Source organism: Condylura cristata, unplaced genomic scaffold, assembly GCF_000260355.1.
Source record: "Condylura cristata isolate star-nosed mole 26May11 unplaced genomic scaffold, ConCri1.0 scaffold00003, whole genome shotgun sequence".
NCBI classification, from domain to species: domain Eukaryota; kingdom Metazoa; phylum Chordata; class Mammalia; order Eulipotyphla; family Talpidae; genus Condylura; species Condylura cristata.
Window position 1 is genome coordinate 17,591,188 of NW_004567104.1, and position 16,689 is coordinate 17,607,876.

A 16,689-nucleotide genomic window follows, 5' to 3' on the forward strand; every position below is an offset into this window, starting at 1 on the left:
ATGATTCATACACAACTTGATATTCCTTTGTTTTTTATTCTTATCAGGAATATTTAGTATTTTTTCTGAGATTTTGATTGTCTTTACAGCAGAGACTTTGTTCCTATTCTTTAGCCTAAATTTTGACTAGCCTACATTTTGGTGTGCTATCTGTAATTGAGTAACTGGATGTGAAATTAGCTTCACAGTTGATAATTTTGTGACTTTGGGCAAGTTAATTTCTCCTGGTAAAATGAATTTTTTAAACTGCCTCTTAATAAACATAAGAAAAAGTTAAGGGATGATATAATAGAATGTGGTATGTTTTAAAAGTTTTCTTTGATTCCCCTTTCCTTGGAGTTACTATATTTTATTAATTTGGACATCTTCTGTTTATCTGCATGTGAATAAAAATAGAATGTATACTTCTTCACTTGAGTATGAGCTCCTTATTTCATGCTTCTAGAGTTGTAATTCTTAGTCACACAACTTTCTGTACTCTTATATTTACATTGCTTAATTGTATCCTTAGCACCTATCTGCTTTTTGATCGCTGGAAAGTTTTTTTTTCTTAAAAAAAGAGTTATTTATGCATACAAGAGCTGGAATACACATGTCAGAGGTGTGGGGAGGTGAGAGAGAGAGAGAGAGATTACTTCTTTGACTTACTGTAATACCTATGACTATTTACCCGCAGCAGTAATTCCTTTGTTTATATTATATAAATAACTTGGACAACACTTTTTTCCCCACCTGTTACCTCTAAGTTGATATATTTAGTCTTGTCAATTCATGCCATTTTGAAGGAAATAGAACTTTAAAAAGTTCGTTTATGTACTTAGAAAATTGGATTGTTGGATTATAAATAAGAAAACCTAAGAGAAAAAGTTTTCTTTAAGTAACTAAAATTTTTAGCATACTAAAAGTGATCCCAAATGTTAAATTTATTGAAAAATTTCAGTATTTCCAAGTTAGTTATTTTCACCAATTTGTTTTTAAATTTTAAAGTTTAATAGCTATATAATTGTTCTATGTTTTAGAAATTGATATGCCCAAATTATTGGTATGTCATATTTAAACTAGAACTTTGTTTTAAAATGTTACATACTGAGGGCATTGTGTTTTCTTACAGGGCATGGTTCCATTTGTATTTGTTGGCACTAAAGAGAGCATTGGGAATGTGCAAGTTCTTTTAGAATATCATATTGCTTATCTAAAGGTTTGTATGCTGTTCATATTTTATGTCACAGTTACTCCAGAAATTGAAGTTAGACATTAGTTTTATATTTTTCATCGTAAACTTCTAGTTTAAAAAGCTTCATTAATTCATTTTCAGTTATGTTCAGTTTTTCTACTTGAGAGTTTAAAATTAAATAAAGGCTCTTTCCATAATAAAATTATGAGCCTTATGTGTAATGTTTATTTTTCCTCTGAACTTATATTTCTTACTGTTTATTTCTTAGACTTTTATTTATGTTGTGTACTGGAACTGTTTTGTTTTTACATGCAAGTATTTTGTTTTTTTTTTTACATGCAAGTAAGGCTCAGAGCCAGGAGTAAAGTTGTGCTTTCTTAGTATCTGTGGTATTTGAGCAATAGGCACTATCTCTATAAATACCATTCTTAATAATTTTTTCTGTTTGAGTTGATAAAGAGCAAGTTTTGAGAAAGAAATACCTCATAAATTATTAAAAGTTGGAACTGTCATTTTCTGATGTTGTTATCCTTGTTTAGAATGTAGTAATACCCTAACTTTCCTTAGTACGATGTCCTTTTAGTCACTTACATCCTGCTATGTTATGTTAAGACATTGAAAGCAACTCCTATAATGTCACTCCTTTTAAAAACTCCTTTTTTATATAACCTCAATTCAGCCTTGTAGTCCAAGCTTTATTTTCTAGTATTGCCAGTTAGCCAAGAGTTTTACCTTTATATCCTGTAATCTCAATTTTTGAATGACCAAATGTAGTACTTCATCTGGGTCCCACTTCAGGTGTTATTACTTAAATAGGAACATAGCTTTTTAGTATCTTTCATAGAAGGTACTCATTTGATAGTGTTTTAGCACCTTGAGGGACTAACTCTGGTAATATGTAATTATTAGCTTAAATAACTAGGTTAGTTTAGCAGTCATCTATTATGCATGCCTTCGGAGGTGGAACGTTCTTGCTTTTTTTTTTGGTATTGTTGGTATTGTATGAGTGTGGCACTTAACATGGTTGGCACAACTAAGGCATCAGTAAATGTAACTTGTGAAGTGAGTCAGCGAATCACCTTGTAAATTGTGTTTACTAGGAACATACTGTACTTAACGGAAACTTGTGCTAGACTACATCTTTCTTCAGTAGGAAATAACAGCTCTAATTCCAGACTTTAAGAGTTACATTTATGACTTATCCCTTTTTATTTTAATTATAGGAAGTAGAACAGCTAAGAATGGAACGCCTACAGATTGATGAACAACTCCGACAGATTGGTATGGGTTTCAGACCTTCTTCCACCAGAGGGCCTGAAAAAGAAAAAGGATATGCCACTGATGAAAGTACCGTCTCTTCTGTACAAGGTTCTAGGTCTTATAGTGGAAGAGGCAGAGGTCGTCGGGGCCCTAATTACACCTCCGGTTATGGTAAAAAGCAATTTTTTACCCCAGTATTTCTAGCTTGAATGTTGCAGTACAATCTGCTTGTATATGTAGTTCATCACTTTGCTTTGACTTTAGGAGACAGATCTAAGGTTTATGTCTAAATAGTAGCTGTGTCACACAGTGATAGTAGAAGGTATATAACCCAAGCAACTATATAATGAAGTATTCTTTTGTTAAGTTGAAGTTTTGTACTTATGTTTATATGAGATACTTGTTTCCACATATTTCCTTTGTACATGTGTACATATCCCAATAACCAGTAATATTAATAATAGTAGTGCAGCTAGGTTGCTTCATTATCTTCTAAGAAAAGTTTAAAAAAAAAAAAAGCAGCAGCTAAGCACTCTGAGGTGGATTACATTTACCAGGTCTGTATTTGATTTTAAAATGATACTTTATTGATTCACATGGAGTCTTGTGAAATACATTTCACTGAAAGCTATACACAAACATTTTCTAAAATTGATTTCACTTGGTTAGACTCGGGTCTTCACCCATGTGGGAAGGGCATGTGGATGGTTTTGATCAAGAGTTTGCTAATCCTAAATTCTCACTTAAAACTTCTTCAGCTTTGGAGTTGTTTCATTTTTCTACATCTGGACTTGGATCTTAGCAGTGACCTGATACTTTATTCCTCTCTTACTTTCTTTTTCCTTCTCTTCTCCATTCTGCTGTGTTCATCCTAATTGCTTTGGGAAACTTTCAGAAGCCTTTTGAAAATAGAAACCTTTTGGGGAAAAGCAAAATACATGATTACAATATACAAATTCTACATCCAAATTCTACGATGGAAGAATCATCTAAGGATACCAGTTATATTCAATTTGCTGTAGAGTTGGAATATTAATCCTTTTTCCTTTCATATCCACTTATTGCCATGTTGTCGAATACCTTGTCATATATCTTGTCGCTTACTTAAAAGTTAATCCTGATCCTGAAAAGCAAATTCTCAGGAAAGTAGAAGTGCTCAGCATGTAAAAAGCTGAGAGTTGCAAACTAGGTAACTATTTTCATAGACATATTTAATACAAAAAAATCCAGTAATTAAATAGAAATTATGTATATACTGAATGATCTTCAGGCTAGCTTACTAGTACAACTTAAACAGGTTTGGTTTTTTGGATGATATATTTATTAAAAAATATTTGCAAGCTTTTGTAGGAAGTTTACTTATTACTTGGCTACTATTGTTGAACAACGAGAAGTTTACATGAGACCAGTAGAGACGTATGATCGGATTGAAGAACACTTGTGTAAATTGTTCAGTAGATGGCACTCTTACCTCTGAGTCATTGCAGAATGTTAGCAATGTATTTTCTTGAAATAGCTATTGAACTTAAAAAGTGGGTTTGCGAGAAAAGCCATATGACTTTGGTTATGTTTTTGTGCTCTGAATATCAGAAGGAGTGTTAAGTGCTAATATATGTAAACTGTAAAAAAACACTTTCTCACTTTCTCTGAAATCAATATGTGTCTTACAATGGGTGATGTCTTAAGGCCTCAGTTGGCAACACAAACTAATGTCTTAAAAGTGGGTAGCATGTTGGATATTTTTGTTTTAGCATACTTGATTATTGAAAGTATGTGAACCGTACTTTTGTACTTTAATCAGAGTATTAGTTTTTTTGTTATCATAACAAATTGCAGTTATTGGTTACAAGTTATTACCTTACCGTTTTCTAGATAAGAAGTTTTTTAAGAGTCTCAGCTAAAAATTGGAGTTTCAGCAGAATTACTTTCTGGAGATTCAAAGGGAGAATCTATTCCTTTGATAATTTCCAGCTCCTAGGGACCATCCCTAATTTTCAGCTTATGACCCTCTCCCCTTTCTGGTTTATAAAACTAGAAAACTAGTAATTGAATAGGTGGTGGAGCTGGCCAGGGAGTGCTTATGCTGCAATCTTTCTGGTACTCTACTACTTTCTTTAAAACTTGAGGTCTAAATGAAATATGTAATATTGGTTCTCTAATATTAAAGACCCATGTAGTTTGTTGGGACTTTACATAGATAATCCAAGGCAACTCTCTCCTCTCAACCTCATTTCAGTATTTTCAACCTTAGTCATTTTTTCAGTTTTGCCACCTAAAAATACTTAATATGAATAAAGCAGAACTGTTGCCAACTCATTAACCTCCCCTTTTTAATTTAATATCACATATATAAATTTATAATTTGAGCACTCCCTTTTATTATCTTGAATATTGGATTTAGGTTAAGTTTAGGAAGCTTACAGATTTTCTTCTCACCATACCAGAAATTTCTGGGAAATCTTTAAGACTAGGTATTTATCTTTAAATTTTGGTAATGGTTTCCGGCAGGGTATAGGTTTGTAAATAAATTCTGAAGTTCTTAGGTATACCAAAGGTTTTCTACTCTGTGAAATGTTAAATTGCCCTTAGTTCAGAATGTCACGACTTGTACAATGTGTTTTTTGTCACTTGGAGAAATCGTGTTTGGGAGATTCATTCCCTTGCCTGAGAATCTTTCCTAAGACTCAAACATGAATAGTAGAAACTTCCGTATTATTCCTGAAATATACTTCAGACTAAATATATAAGTACTATGACTGATATCCACATTTAACAGCATGTGAAGGAAAAATAATAGCAATCATTGGAGAATTGTCTTTAAAGGAGAAAGAAAGGTAGTTATGTAGGCTTTACTCATTAATTTCCCCCTCTTCCCCGTATTTTAGTAATTACCTGAAGAGCTTATATATGTTTTTGCATTTGTTATCAAATGGCTGGATTTTAGGGAGTACTTAGTTCATTATGGAATCATTCTTGTTTAGGAGCCTTCATAAGTAAACTTAAAAATCTTGCTGAGAATTCATTTATCAAGGGAAAATTATGTACATTCCTAGGCATCTGTCTGGTGCATTTTGAGAGATGAATTTTTCAAACCATAAGGATATCATAAACCAAATGAAAAGGGGAAACCTAGAAAACAATACATGACAACAGAGCTTGGTACATGCATAATATCAGCAAAAAGATCTGTTTTCAGTTAAATTGGTCTGAAATTGTTCAACATTGAAGTGGACTCTGAAGTATACACTTGTATATATGTTAAGAGGGAAAGATGAAAGGGATATTCTCAAGCTAAGGAGAATAAAAGTGGGGATGGTAGGATAGTCATTGCATGTTAGAAACCCATTGCCTTATGATTTGAATAAAAATGCTATTGTAGGCTTTTATAAAATCTTGGAAGTATTTAAATTATTGAAAGGGCACCATTTAAACATGTAATGTTTAATGTTAGAAATGACATGCAAACTTTTGTCTTGCTGAAAATGGCATCATTCTGTTGTAAGCTTACATTTTTTAATATTAATAAGGCTATTTTTATTTTTTAATTTCATATTCTGTTGTAAGTTTAAGGGTATCTTTTTCTAGCCCTTTTCCCTGTTTCTTAGTATCAGGTGCTATGTTCTTCCAGTTTAAAGCACTTTCAAGCTACAGTTGTTTGCAACACATTTATGTGTACTACCAGTAAAAATTCACGCCCAGTTAATGAGAGATCATCAATTATGAGAAACATTTGATTTCAGAGGTTTATTTAAAATGTAGAAAAATTAAGTGCTCCTCTAGACTGAATGAAATACTGTTAAGAACACGCCAAATAATTGAACTTTTCAGACAGTAAGATTATTTAATGATTTGGAAGAAACAATTTTGAAAAAATTTGATTTCCTGTTTTTTCTTAGATACAGAAATTTTACTGGTTTATGTTATCTTCTTTTCTAAGGAACAAATTCTGAGCTGTCTAACCCCTCTGAAACAGAATCTGAGCGTAAAGACGAGCTGAGTGATTGGTCACTGGCAGGAGAAGATGATCGAGAGAGCCGACACCAGCGTGATAGCAGGCGACGTCCAGGAGGAAGAGGCAGAAGTGTTTCAGGGGGTCGAGGTCGTGGTGGACCACGTGGTGGCAAATCCTCCATCAGTTCTGGTAGTCTTTTATGTGCTATGTCAGCATCCTGTCTTTACTGTAAACAGTGTAACTTTATAAAAGTTAATTTATTTCCTAGGTTCACTCATTTTTACAAGTTTATCCTTGCACTCATTGCCTAAGGAAATCAGTGGAACATATAGCAATGAAAGGGAAAGCTCTGTAAAATGTTTCTCAGGTGAAGGTTAAGCTGGCATATCCAGAATAGAGCAACTTGAGAGAGCTGATTGTTTAACAATAGATAGGCTGTTTGGTCATTTCTTCAATTGGTGAATAATTAGTAATTATTTAGTAATTAGAATGTGATTTCCCTCCTACAATTTTGGGTTGTGTATTTGCCAGACAGGATCTAGAGAATTTTAATTAATGCAGAGAGATCTGAATATTTTTCTATACTTGCAAAAAATTAACTGAAAAGTATTCTTTCCTACACTAGCACTACTTTGTAAATAGAAAAAGAGTACTTAAATTTTAATGTTTGAGGATTTGGTTGTTTAAAGGACTGGAGATAGGAGGTGTCTAAACAACTTTTTTACTCTTCATTTTGGATTTTTAAATGATGTTACTGCGGTTGGAGGAATTGAGACTGTTTTTAGCATAATGGAATGGAGAGGGGGACAACTGTCAGGGAAACATGGACCAGATTTTATTAGCATATAACTTGAATGCAGTTTTACACTTTTTTAAAAAGATTTATTTATTTGTGCATACAGAACTGGGGTAGAGGCCAGAGGCTCAGGGGAGGTGAGAGGCTTCACCATAGACAGAGTGGGGAGCAGAACAGGCAGATTGACGAAGTACACCGCTGAGGGAAGCAGCGGGCAGGCCAGGAGAGGTCTGCCACGCCATGTGGTCACCTCCAGGGCAGGCGGGAATCAAACTCCCATGGAAGTGGCCTCAGCCTCTCAGTGTTGTGCTCAAACCTGCTGCACCACCAGGGAGGGCCCCAGTTTTACACTTTTAAATTTTTTTTTAAAAATATTTATTTATTCATACGGAACTGGAGTACAGGCCAGAGATGTGGAGAGGATTCACCAGAGACACAGAGGGGAGCAGAACAGGCAGATCAATGAAGTACACTGCTGAGGGGAGCAGCGGGCAGGTCAGGAGAGGTCTGCTTCACCATGTGGATCTCCTCCAGGGCAGGCAGGAATCGAACTCATGTGGAAGTGGCTTTAGCTTCTTAGTGTTGTGCTTTAACCCACTGTGCCACCAGGGAGGGCCCCAGTTTTACACTTTTAAGAAAAACTTTAATAATGTTACATGCTCTATGAAAATGTATATAGTCAGTTTAAAATGTTAGGTGACCATAGGCTTAAATATATACCAAACATGTTGACAAATCAAAGTCTACATGGAACAGACCACAAAATTTAAGGGGACATTTTAAAAAGTATTCTCTAGTTCCAGTGATAGTTCGAGTCCTTAGTTTAGTTCACAGTTTTAGGGAAATGGTTTTTATACTTACTACAAATTATACGCTATTATTAAGATTGATAAAGTTACAGTATGATGAATTGCAAAATAAATGTGCTTTACCTAGTATTTATCATTAATGGATAAACTTAGTGTCTTTTGCAAAGATGCTAGCTTGCTAGCTGTTGCCAAAGGAAATTAGGAAGAAATACCATGATTAGGTGAATTTCTTCTATATTTTGATTGATGGAGGCAATAAATACACATAGGTAAGGTGGGTATTCTTATTAATTGTATCTTAAAACTCCCCCCCCCCCCACGCTTAACTCACCTTCAATCTTTTCTCTGGAGATGGGAATACTAGTCAACATTCATTTCTTCATTTTCCTATTATCAGTTAAAATTTTGGCATTTATAAGTCTGCTTATTTTTGTGTGTATACTTTTTTTGAGTGCTTCAGTTTATCATAACAGATTTCTATGTCATTGAATGCAGGTGTTGATTGTTATATGAAAATTGTCATTTTAACAGTACAAAGAAGTAGCAGTCACCTTGAACTCAATAAAGGGAATAAAAGCTGTCTTAGAATTAATTCATTACTAGCTGAATATTCCTTTTCATTTTTATTTCTCTAGCTTCTGAACAGGAATAGCTAGGAATGTGAATGTCAAAATTAGCATGCAATAATGTACTATTTCCTGACATACTGAAAACAAGTCGAAGAGAAATGGTAGGCTGAAATGTCTGCTCATCTTCTGCTTTAATTTTTTATCACCATTTATAATTTTCTCATTATTTTAAGGTTAAAATGATATAGAGAGCATTTGAAGACTATTTTTTATTGGGGAAAATTTGAAGTTTCTCTATCGTTAGTTGATATAATTCAGTATCAAAACATTCTTAATAACTGCAGCTCTCTTAAACGAATATTTCTTGCCTCTGACATGCATATAGTGCTCAAAGATCCAGACAGCAATCCATACAGCTTACTTGATAATACAGAATCAGATCAGACTGCAGACACTGATGCCAGCGAATCCCATCACAGTACTAACCGTCGTAGGCGGTCTCGTAGACGAAGGACTGATGAAGATGCTGTTCTGATGGATGGAATGACTGAATCTGATACAGCTTCAGTTAATGAAAATGGGCTAGGTATGTAAGCACTTAGGGAAAAGATATATATTATTGTATGATGCTGTTAATGTATGATGCTTTTTTCATAAAAAGAAAGAAAAATACAAAAAAATTTCCTGAACATGCACTTCACAATTTGAAGTTTTCTTAGTGTTCCCTTCAACAGGGTGTAGATAATTTTGTGTTTATCTTAAATGTCTAGTTCTCAGATTTGTATTAGTGAAAATATTTGAAACTGGGAGATTTTATTAAAAGTGCCCTTTGGTGCCATTAAATCAGTACAAATAATTTAGACTACAAGGTATTCTTATATTGTTCCCAAACTAGACTTTGGCTTTAACCTTGCCTCTTTAAAATTTAATATAAATAACACTTGTCAAGGTATGTATATTGAATAGGCATTTATTTCCAAAGGGCTAAAAGTCATTAACTTATATAAATCTAAACTTTGTTGGAGAGGAAATGTTTATCCCTTGACTGATGGTAATTTAAGTCTTAGAGAGTGTAAGATATAAAGCCTTTTATTTCCAGATAATTTCATTTTTTGGAATGCTTAAATCTATACAAAAATATATTTCCTGTCAGTAATGTATGTTGCTTTATCTTGTTTTATTAAAAGGTACTGTTCCCCTTCCTTAAATCTTTGAAGGAAAGACTTTTTTTTTGTCTGTTTTTGTTTTCATCAGAATAGTTCATGGTAAACTTTGCAATTACAGATGATAGTGAAAAAAAACCCCAGCGACGCAATCGTAGCCGCAGGCGTCGCTTCAGGGGTCAGGCAGAAGATAGACAGCCAGGTAACTTGAGTGGACCTGTTGACAACACCAGGTCACAAGCATGAAAAAAAAATGTCATATGTCTGCTTTCTAAATTTATTATACTTAACATATACACATGTGTGCATATACATTCAAGATGTGCATTGCATAAATTACTCAACTAATAAGACTACTACTCTTAAGAAAATGCATTCTTCCTTCACATCGTAATGCTTAGTAACCTATCTAATTGAACTAATGTTGTGTCTCAATTTTTGACATGAAATACAGTTGAGAAACTTATTTTATCTATGTAGCAGACTTCAAATTTCAGATGAGGCTTGCCATCCAGGGACTAAGTTGTAGATTGTAATTGAGGTTGATTGGCAAAATTGGGCAGCTTCTAGCATGGTGTCTGCTTACTATATCTGAATTTAGCATCTCATTATTGTGGGAATTATAATACCCACAGTTTTAAAAATATATACGAGAAAAAAATATTTGAAAGTGGCTTTTTCTTATTGAGAGGAATGCATGTTATGTTTTTGTTTATTGTAGTGATGCGTTTTCCTTTATTTACACTTACTAACTACTCATATTAATAGTACTTACATAGTTTTAGAATGTTATTTTAAGTAGTAATTTTTAGTAATGTCAAAGAAACTTGTTTGCTGTGTCTATTACTTTGAACATAATTCCATTTCCTGTGTATAGAGAACCACATGTATGTTCACAATGAAGAAATTGTGTGCACCAGAAATAAACCCCTTTTAAACATAAATCAATTTTGTATTCTTTCCAAAGCAAGTTCTTTCATGTGTTTTTCCCAAATAAAATTCCACTATCTTTAGTAAGTTTAGTGGTTGTAGAGCTGCTAGGGAAAATAAGGGACATAAGTTCCACTATTGAAAACAGTTTGTTTTAAAGATAGTTTGCAAATTTAAAAGAATTATATATTGACAAAAATTGAAGTGTTTCCAGAAAATGTTTCTTAATGATCTTTTTCCTCTTGCATAAGAAATATATTTTAGATCACGATACTATTCTTTGAAGCCACAACAAGCAGTGAATACATTTTCTGGCCATACTTTTATAAATATGAAAATACAAGCTTTAATAAGTATGGGTTTAACATAAATAACACATTTACTAGTTGAATTGTCACCAAGTCATTTACAAAAAAGGAACAACTAGTGGGTGTGTTTTAGAACAGGCAGAGATTTTGATATGCTGTTAACTAGGGTTTTCAGTAACTTGACAATGATCTGTCATGCATAATGCATTTATTACTTTTTACTCCAATTTTTTTTTAATTACCAGTTTTTTCTTAGAACCTCCTTGCCTTCCCTAAATCCCATCTTCTCATTCAACAAGAGGAACACACACACAAAAACCTAACCAAGGTAGGATAAGGTGGAATTAGCACACCATTTTCTCCTTGTCCCTGGCAGCAGTTCTAGGCAAGACAGCCTCCATCTAAAGTGAATAACATTCTTTATATATTTAAGATACACACTCTTGTTTTTACTATGCTCAGAATTCCTGTTATTTATTGATAATTAAGCAGTGAATATTTAAACAAGTGGGTTGTCATAAAAATCATGACATTTTTTGCTGTTTTTCAAGCGAAAGTGTTCTGTCGCTTGTTGACAACCCAGTATATGTAGAATGTAGCAATATACTGGTGTCCAATTGTTTAGCTTAGATCCCTTAGAAGAAAATCTAGAGTCCAAATTATATTCCACAAATTGCTTGCCTTTTCCCCCAAGTACTGTAAATATTATTTGCTATTGAGCTTGTAATTAGTTTGTGTTATAAGCACTATCAACAGATTTTTTACTTGAATCAGTAGATTATATTTGCTTTTACTTTCTTTTTGGGCACTGATAAAATTTTACCTTTCAAGATAGTGCCTCTTAATTTACTTGATAACTATATCATTATCAGTCTGTCCATGCATAATGGAGGAAGGCTTCCTAGAATTGTTTCAACAGTTAGGAAATCATTATTTATTAGTGTGTCTGTCCATGCTATGGGGTTTCCACGTAGCAGAGTTCTTCAGGTGTCACTGAAGGCTGAATTTTGGAAACCGTGAATTCATGAAGTGCACTCAAGCTAGAATCATTTCTAGAATGGTTTTGTCACCAGGTAGTGATAATAATGAAGTGAATTACAATAGTATTCCAGTTTTAGAAACTTAAATCTATTCATAAATTCATTTACAGTGAATTTAAATGATTTCAAAAATCTCCAAAATAAGCACCCTGAGTTTCTTATAAATTAGAAGAGGCAGTTTTACACATGTAACACCTTCATTTAGTAGTGTTTGTAATAAGTGGGTTATATTAGTTCTTAAAAAAAAATTCCCTTGAGATTTTAAAAGTCTCATTTTAGATCTTTAAACTGTTACCATGTTAACCCATTAATTGTAGATAACTTTCTATTATAAAAATGATTTAAGTATTTTCATATAATTTGAATTTGATGAACCAATTCTCATACTTAGTAGCTCAGTAAAGCTTGAGTTTTCATTTTTTTACATATGAACTTGTTCTTTAATTGAAAATATGTTATATTCACATAATCAGGGAATTTTTCTTTAGTTTCTGTCAAAAAGTGATTCCTTAAAAAGAAAGGTTATCACTCTAAGTTCCAATTTTTGAAGAGAAAGGATTGGATAAACAAGTGAGGTCCATTCAGTAAACCAAAAATCACTTGTTGCATCTGGGTTGGCTATAGTGTGTTAGCTTTTTCTTTAATCACCATTACCATGTACCTACTTCCTTGTGCACACATGTATATTCATGTGCGTGCATACTAGCACGTACAAACACACTAGTCCCTTATTTACGTGTTGGCAAAATGGTAGGGGTGATTATTGAATTCGTGGTGACCATTTTCCCACCATGATCAATGCCCACATTTTTTGGGGTGGTGGTCTTTCATTTTGAATTGCTCATAGTTTATTTTAGGTCACCCAGAAGAGTTTTTAGTGTGAAATGTTAAAAAAGGAACCATAAAATAGCGTAGTTGGGGATCTTGTGTTTTGTTTAAAAATAAGCAAAACAACTAATGCTTGAGTGAATCACATCTTTGATGTAATTTGCAAGTTGAGGTAATAACCACAATACGAGTTACACCAATTTTACCCCATTTTTCCCCTTATTATCGCAAACATTCTCTGGGCTTACAGTGCTGCTTTTTCTATCCTTGGATTGTGGATTTCTATCATCAACCCACAACCACAGACTCAACCAGAAGCAGATGGCTGGATTCTTGTGAAAGAGGACTTTCATCTAGGGCTCCTCAATGTCCAGCTTTAAAATTCCTGTTGTCAACATTAAATCACAGGCAAATTTTTCAAGCATTGTTTTTGGTTGGAGGTTACCCAGCTTAAGAAAATTTTGAAATTGGGTAACCCACCATTTGTTTTAATAAGAAAAAATTAAAATTATTCATTATCCATAAATAATTTTTAGAGATTTTTTTTCAACACCTGTAATTTTTTTCTCATCTTCAACAGTCACAGTTGCAGATTATATTTCTAGAGCTGAGTCTCAGAGCAGACAAAGAAACCTCCCAAGGGAAACTTTGGCTAAAAACAAGAAAGAAATGGTAAGGAGAATTTAACCTGTAGGTTCTGTTGTTTTGGTTTTTTTTCTTTTTTTGGTATGGTTTAGTTTTATTTTTACCTTTTAACTCACTGTCTGATCACTTGTTCCCAAGCTAGACAAATAATTTTAAAGACAGTTAACTCTTGATTTTGTTCATGGCCCCAAGTAACTGAAGATATGCATGCTTGAACCTGAAATTCTTTCAGTTAGAGCTTGAACTAGCAGTTGGAAAAAATTGTTCTGCCTACGGATACTAGGCATAGAGACTTGTTAATTTGGGGAGCAATAGGCTATAGACCTTTTCTCAGTGATGGATATGGACTTAGATTCAGTTCTTTTAAATGTTTTAAGGGATTTGATATATGAATACAACCTCAAAAATAAGGTGAGTGAAACAGGTGATCTATTTGCTCTGCTTAGCTATTAATTGTTTATATTCTAATTTACATGGTGAGTATTCTAGTAGTAAAAATTAGATACAATTTCAGTAAACAAGTCCAGATTCGTGGTTTAGGCACTGTTAGGTACTGGAGATACAGAGTTCAAAGATTAAGAGAGGTGTGAATATACTGGTATTTGCTTTGAATTTTATTAATGTCTTAATTCTTTGAGCCATTGTGATATATGAAACTAAGACTTATTAGCTAATTAATGTTTATATAGTTATTTTTCTCCTCAGCTATAGATTTCATTTATAAAGAAGTTGAAAAAGTTGTCTTCCCTTTGGCAGGCAAAAGATGTGATTGAAGAGCATGGTCCTTCAGAAAAGGCAATAAATGGCCCAACTAGTGCTTCTGGCGATGAAATTTCTAAGCTACAGCGTACTCCAGGAGAAGAAAAGATTAATACCTTAAAAGAAGAAAACACTCAAGAAGCAGCAGCAGTCCTGAATGGTGTTTCATAAACTGAAGAAGTTCCTAGTTTACAGTTCTTTTACATTACATTTTACAATAGTGCTTGTACAAGCTTGCCAAAGATAGAATATGGATCGCCAGTCTTTACATCGCACTTTCAGTTCCTCCATTTGGAATTCAGAAAGGGGAGGGATCCTGAAGAAATCATATGTTAAACATACTTTGACACCTACTGTGTTATAAAATATATCATCAGATGTGCCTTGAGAATAGTATATGTAACATTAAAAAAAGTTGCTGGCTATAGGAAATGTTATTTTGTTTTCAAAATATGGCAGAGATTGGGGGTGGGTGGGTGGGGTGTGGGATCCCTAATATTCTTTATGAAAGCATTAGCTGCTTTTGTTACATTTTTAATAATATGCAACCACTTCTTCACCTGAGGAAAACTAGAATGAAATGCAGTCTAAAATATTTTGCACTGAATTGTAATTTCATAGTCTGGAAACTGGTCTGTTTTAATGTGTTTTTTTAAATGCTGTATGTAGAGGGAAATCTGCAGACCACTGGAATACATTTGTTAAACTCATCTGCAGGGACACTGGGTGATATTGGCAGTGACTGTTCTACATTGAGGCTTTGTTTGGTTTATTTATTAAAGTGTACAGTATTTAAAAATCAAACATAGCTTTAGTTAAAACACTAAGCTGAATTAGTCATGTCCATTCAGACATAACCTAAACTACTGAAAAGATCAATTTCCAGAAGGTTTAATTCTGTATAAACTACATGTTAGTCTTAAGGTAGGGTATCTTTTTTTCTTTTCCCTTATTTTTCCCTTTTTCTTCTTTTTTTTTTTTTATTTTGGTTGTTTGATGTGCAATATGTTTTTGTATGCAGGTAGTAAATAAACTTTGATCTTCCATTTGCTGATTTTTAACTTTCTACTTTTTAAAAAAAATGTTACAAAGTAGTTGGAGCTACTTGTAGATCTAGAATAGTCCTAATTGCTTTTTATAAAAGCATCTATATGTGCTCATAATTAGTATGAAAACATTAGTTGCGAGTTAATCATTTTGTAATGATCCTTTAAAATCCCGGCATTTAGAATTTAGGGCTTTTAGAATAGGGCATGGGAATAGACTAGTCATTTGTAGTTAGAAAAGTTTGTACATGAAGTTACAATGAAATGCCACTTTTAAAAGGCACTGTAGTAAAACCCAAAGTGACTTTTCCCTTGGAGGTGTTGCAAATTATGACAAGCAATTTCTAACTAAGGATTAGGCCACCAGTTTTTTTCTTAAGGAAATAATTTTGAGTGTACTCAATAATGATTGAAAGCAAATAATTAAAACTTTTAAGCATATTCTCTGACAAGACTTTGGGACCATAAAGTATGTTACAATGTTTTATAAAAATAGCAGTGACTCAATTTTATGAAACATACAGATTTATGGGATGGTTTTGCTCCAGAGTTTTATGGGATGGTTTTGCTCCAGAGTATTATATAGATTACTGAGCAATAATGGCCTCTTTTTGTCATTTGACATCTAAAGTTTTTTATGTGCATCATTTGCTATGCACATAAAAAATGTTCAATGATTTTAGTTGATAGAGTGAAAGAAATTTCAGGGTATAAAAATGCAGTATTTGCCAGGTCAGTTAGCATATAAACCTGGCTCTCAGTTTTGTTATAGTTGAGGTTATGATGTGATGGTATTAAAAGCTTCTTCCTAAAGTTTTGATTACTCAGAATTTTTAACGTATAATGTGACTAGTGCCAGCCTTGCAGTTTGAGTAATATTTCCATGTAAGTTCATGCCCTTAATTTTAATAATTTTCCTATGCATCCTTCTCAGAAGTAAGTAAAATTGTTGACTTACTCTTTGTTTTATTCACTAATTGGATTACAGACATTAACGTGTAAGAATTCCCATCAGTTTCCCCAATGGTAAAAATGGTGTAAAGAAAAAAGTTTTTATTCCATGTGTGGAATATGTTGACTAAAATTCCTCTTTATTTCAGTGGTAATGGGAAAGCAAAAACGCAAAGCCATCTTAAGTGACTATAGTAGAAGTTATTTAAAGCTAGTAACCAACCACATTCTAGGAAATATTCTAGGAAATCTCATGTGCAACTGACTAAACTTGCAATTTCATTTAGATAGGCTCTTTTGGGGAGGTAAATGGTACTTACTGAGATTTAGAAGTGAAAAGCCTATTTCCCAAAGGTTACCTATCACTATTGATTCAGGTAGTCTTCCAGATAAGTTTTACCTTTTTGGCTACTACATCAGTAAGACAAGGTATTGCTGTAGGTTAGTTTGCATTGTATA

At 33.3% G+C, this 16,689-nt stretch overlaps 1 protein-coding gene across 4 annotated transcripts in view; it reads left to right on the top strand.

Annotated features, from left to right (window-relative positions):
- The window catches only part of FXR1 (fragile X mental retardation, autosomal homolog 1), a 61,655-nt gene extending 44,966 nt beyond the window's left edge, over positions 1–16,689 (top strand). The window contains exons 11-17 of one of the 4 annotated variants that reach the window (XM_004675010.2): positions 1,112–1,198; positions 2,398–2,455; positions 2,543–2,605; positions 6,372–6,575; positions 8,946–9,146; positions 13,410–13,501; positions 14,231–16,689. In XM_004675010.2, the coding sequence (XP_004675067.1) occupies positions 1,112–1,198; positions 2,398–2,455; positions 2,543–2,605; positions 6,372–6,575; positions 8,946–9,146; positions 13,410–13,501; positions 14,231–14,404 (879 nt within the window). In that variant the 3' untranslated portion in view covers positions 14,405–16,689. Of the gene's footprint in view, positions 1–1,111; positions 1,199–2,397; positions 2,606–6,371; positions 6,576–8,945; positions 9,147–13,409; positions 13,502–14,230 lie in introns of all 4 variants that reach the window. The other 3 variants (XM_004675012.2, XM_012732344.1, XM_012732348.1) reach the window with 3 other exon arrangements.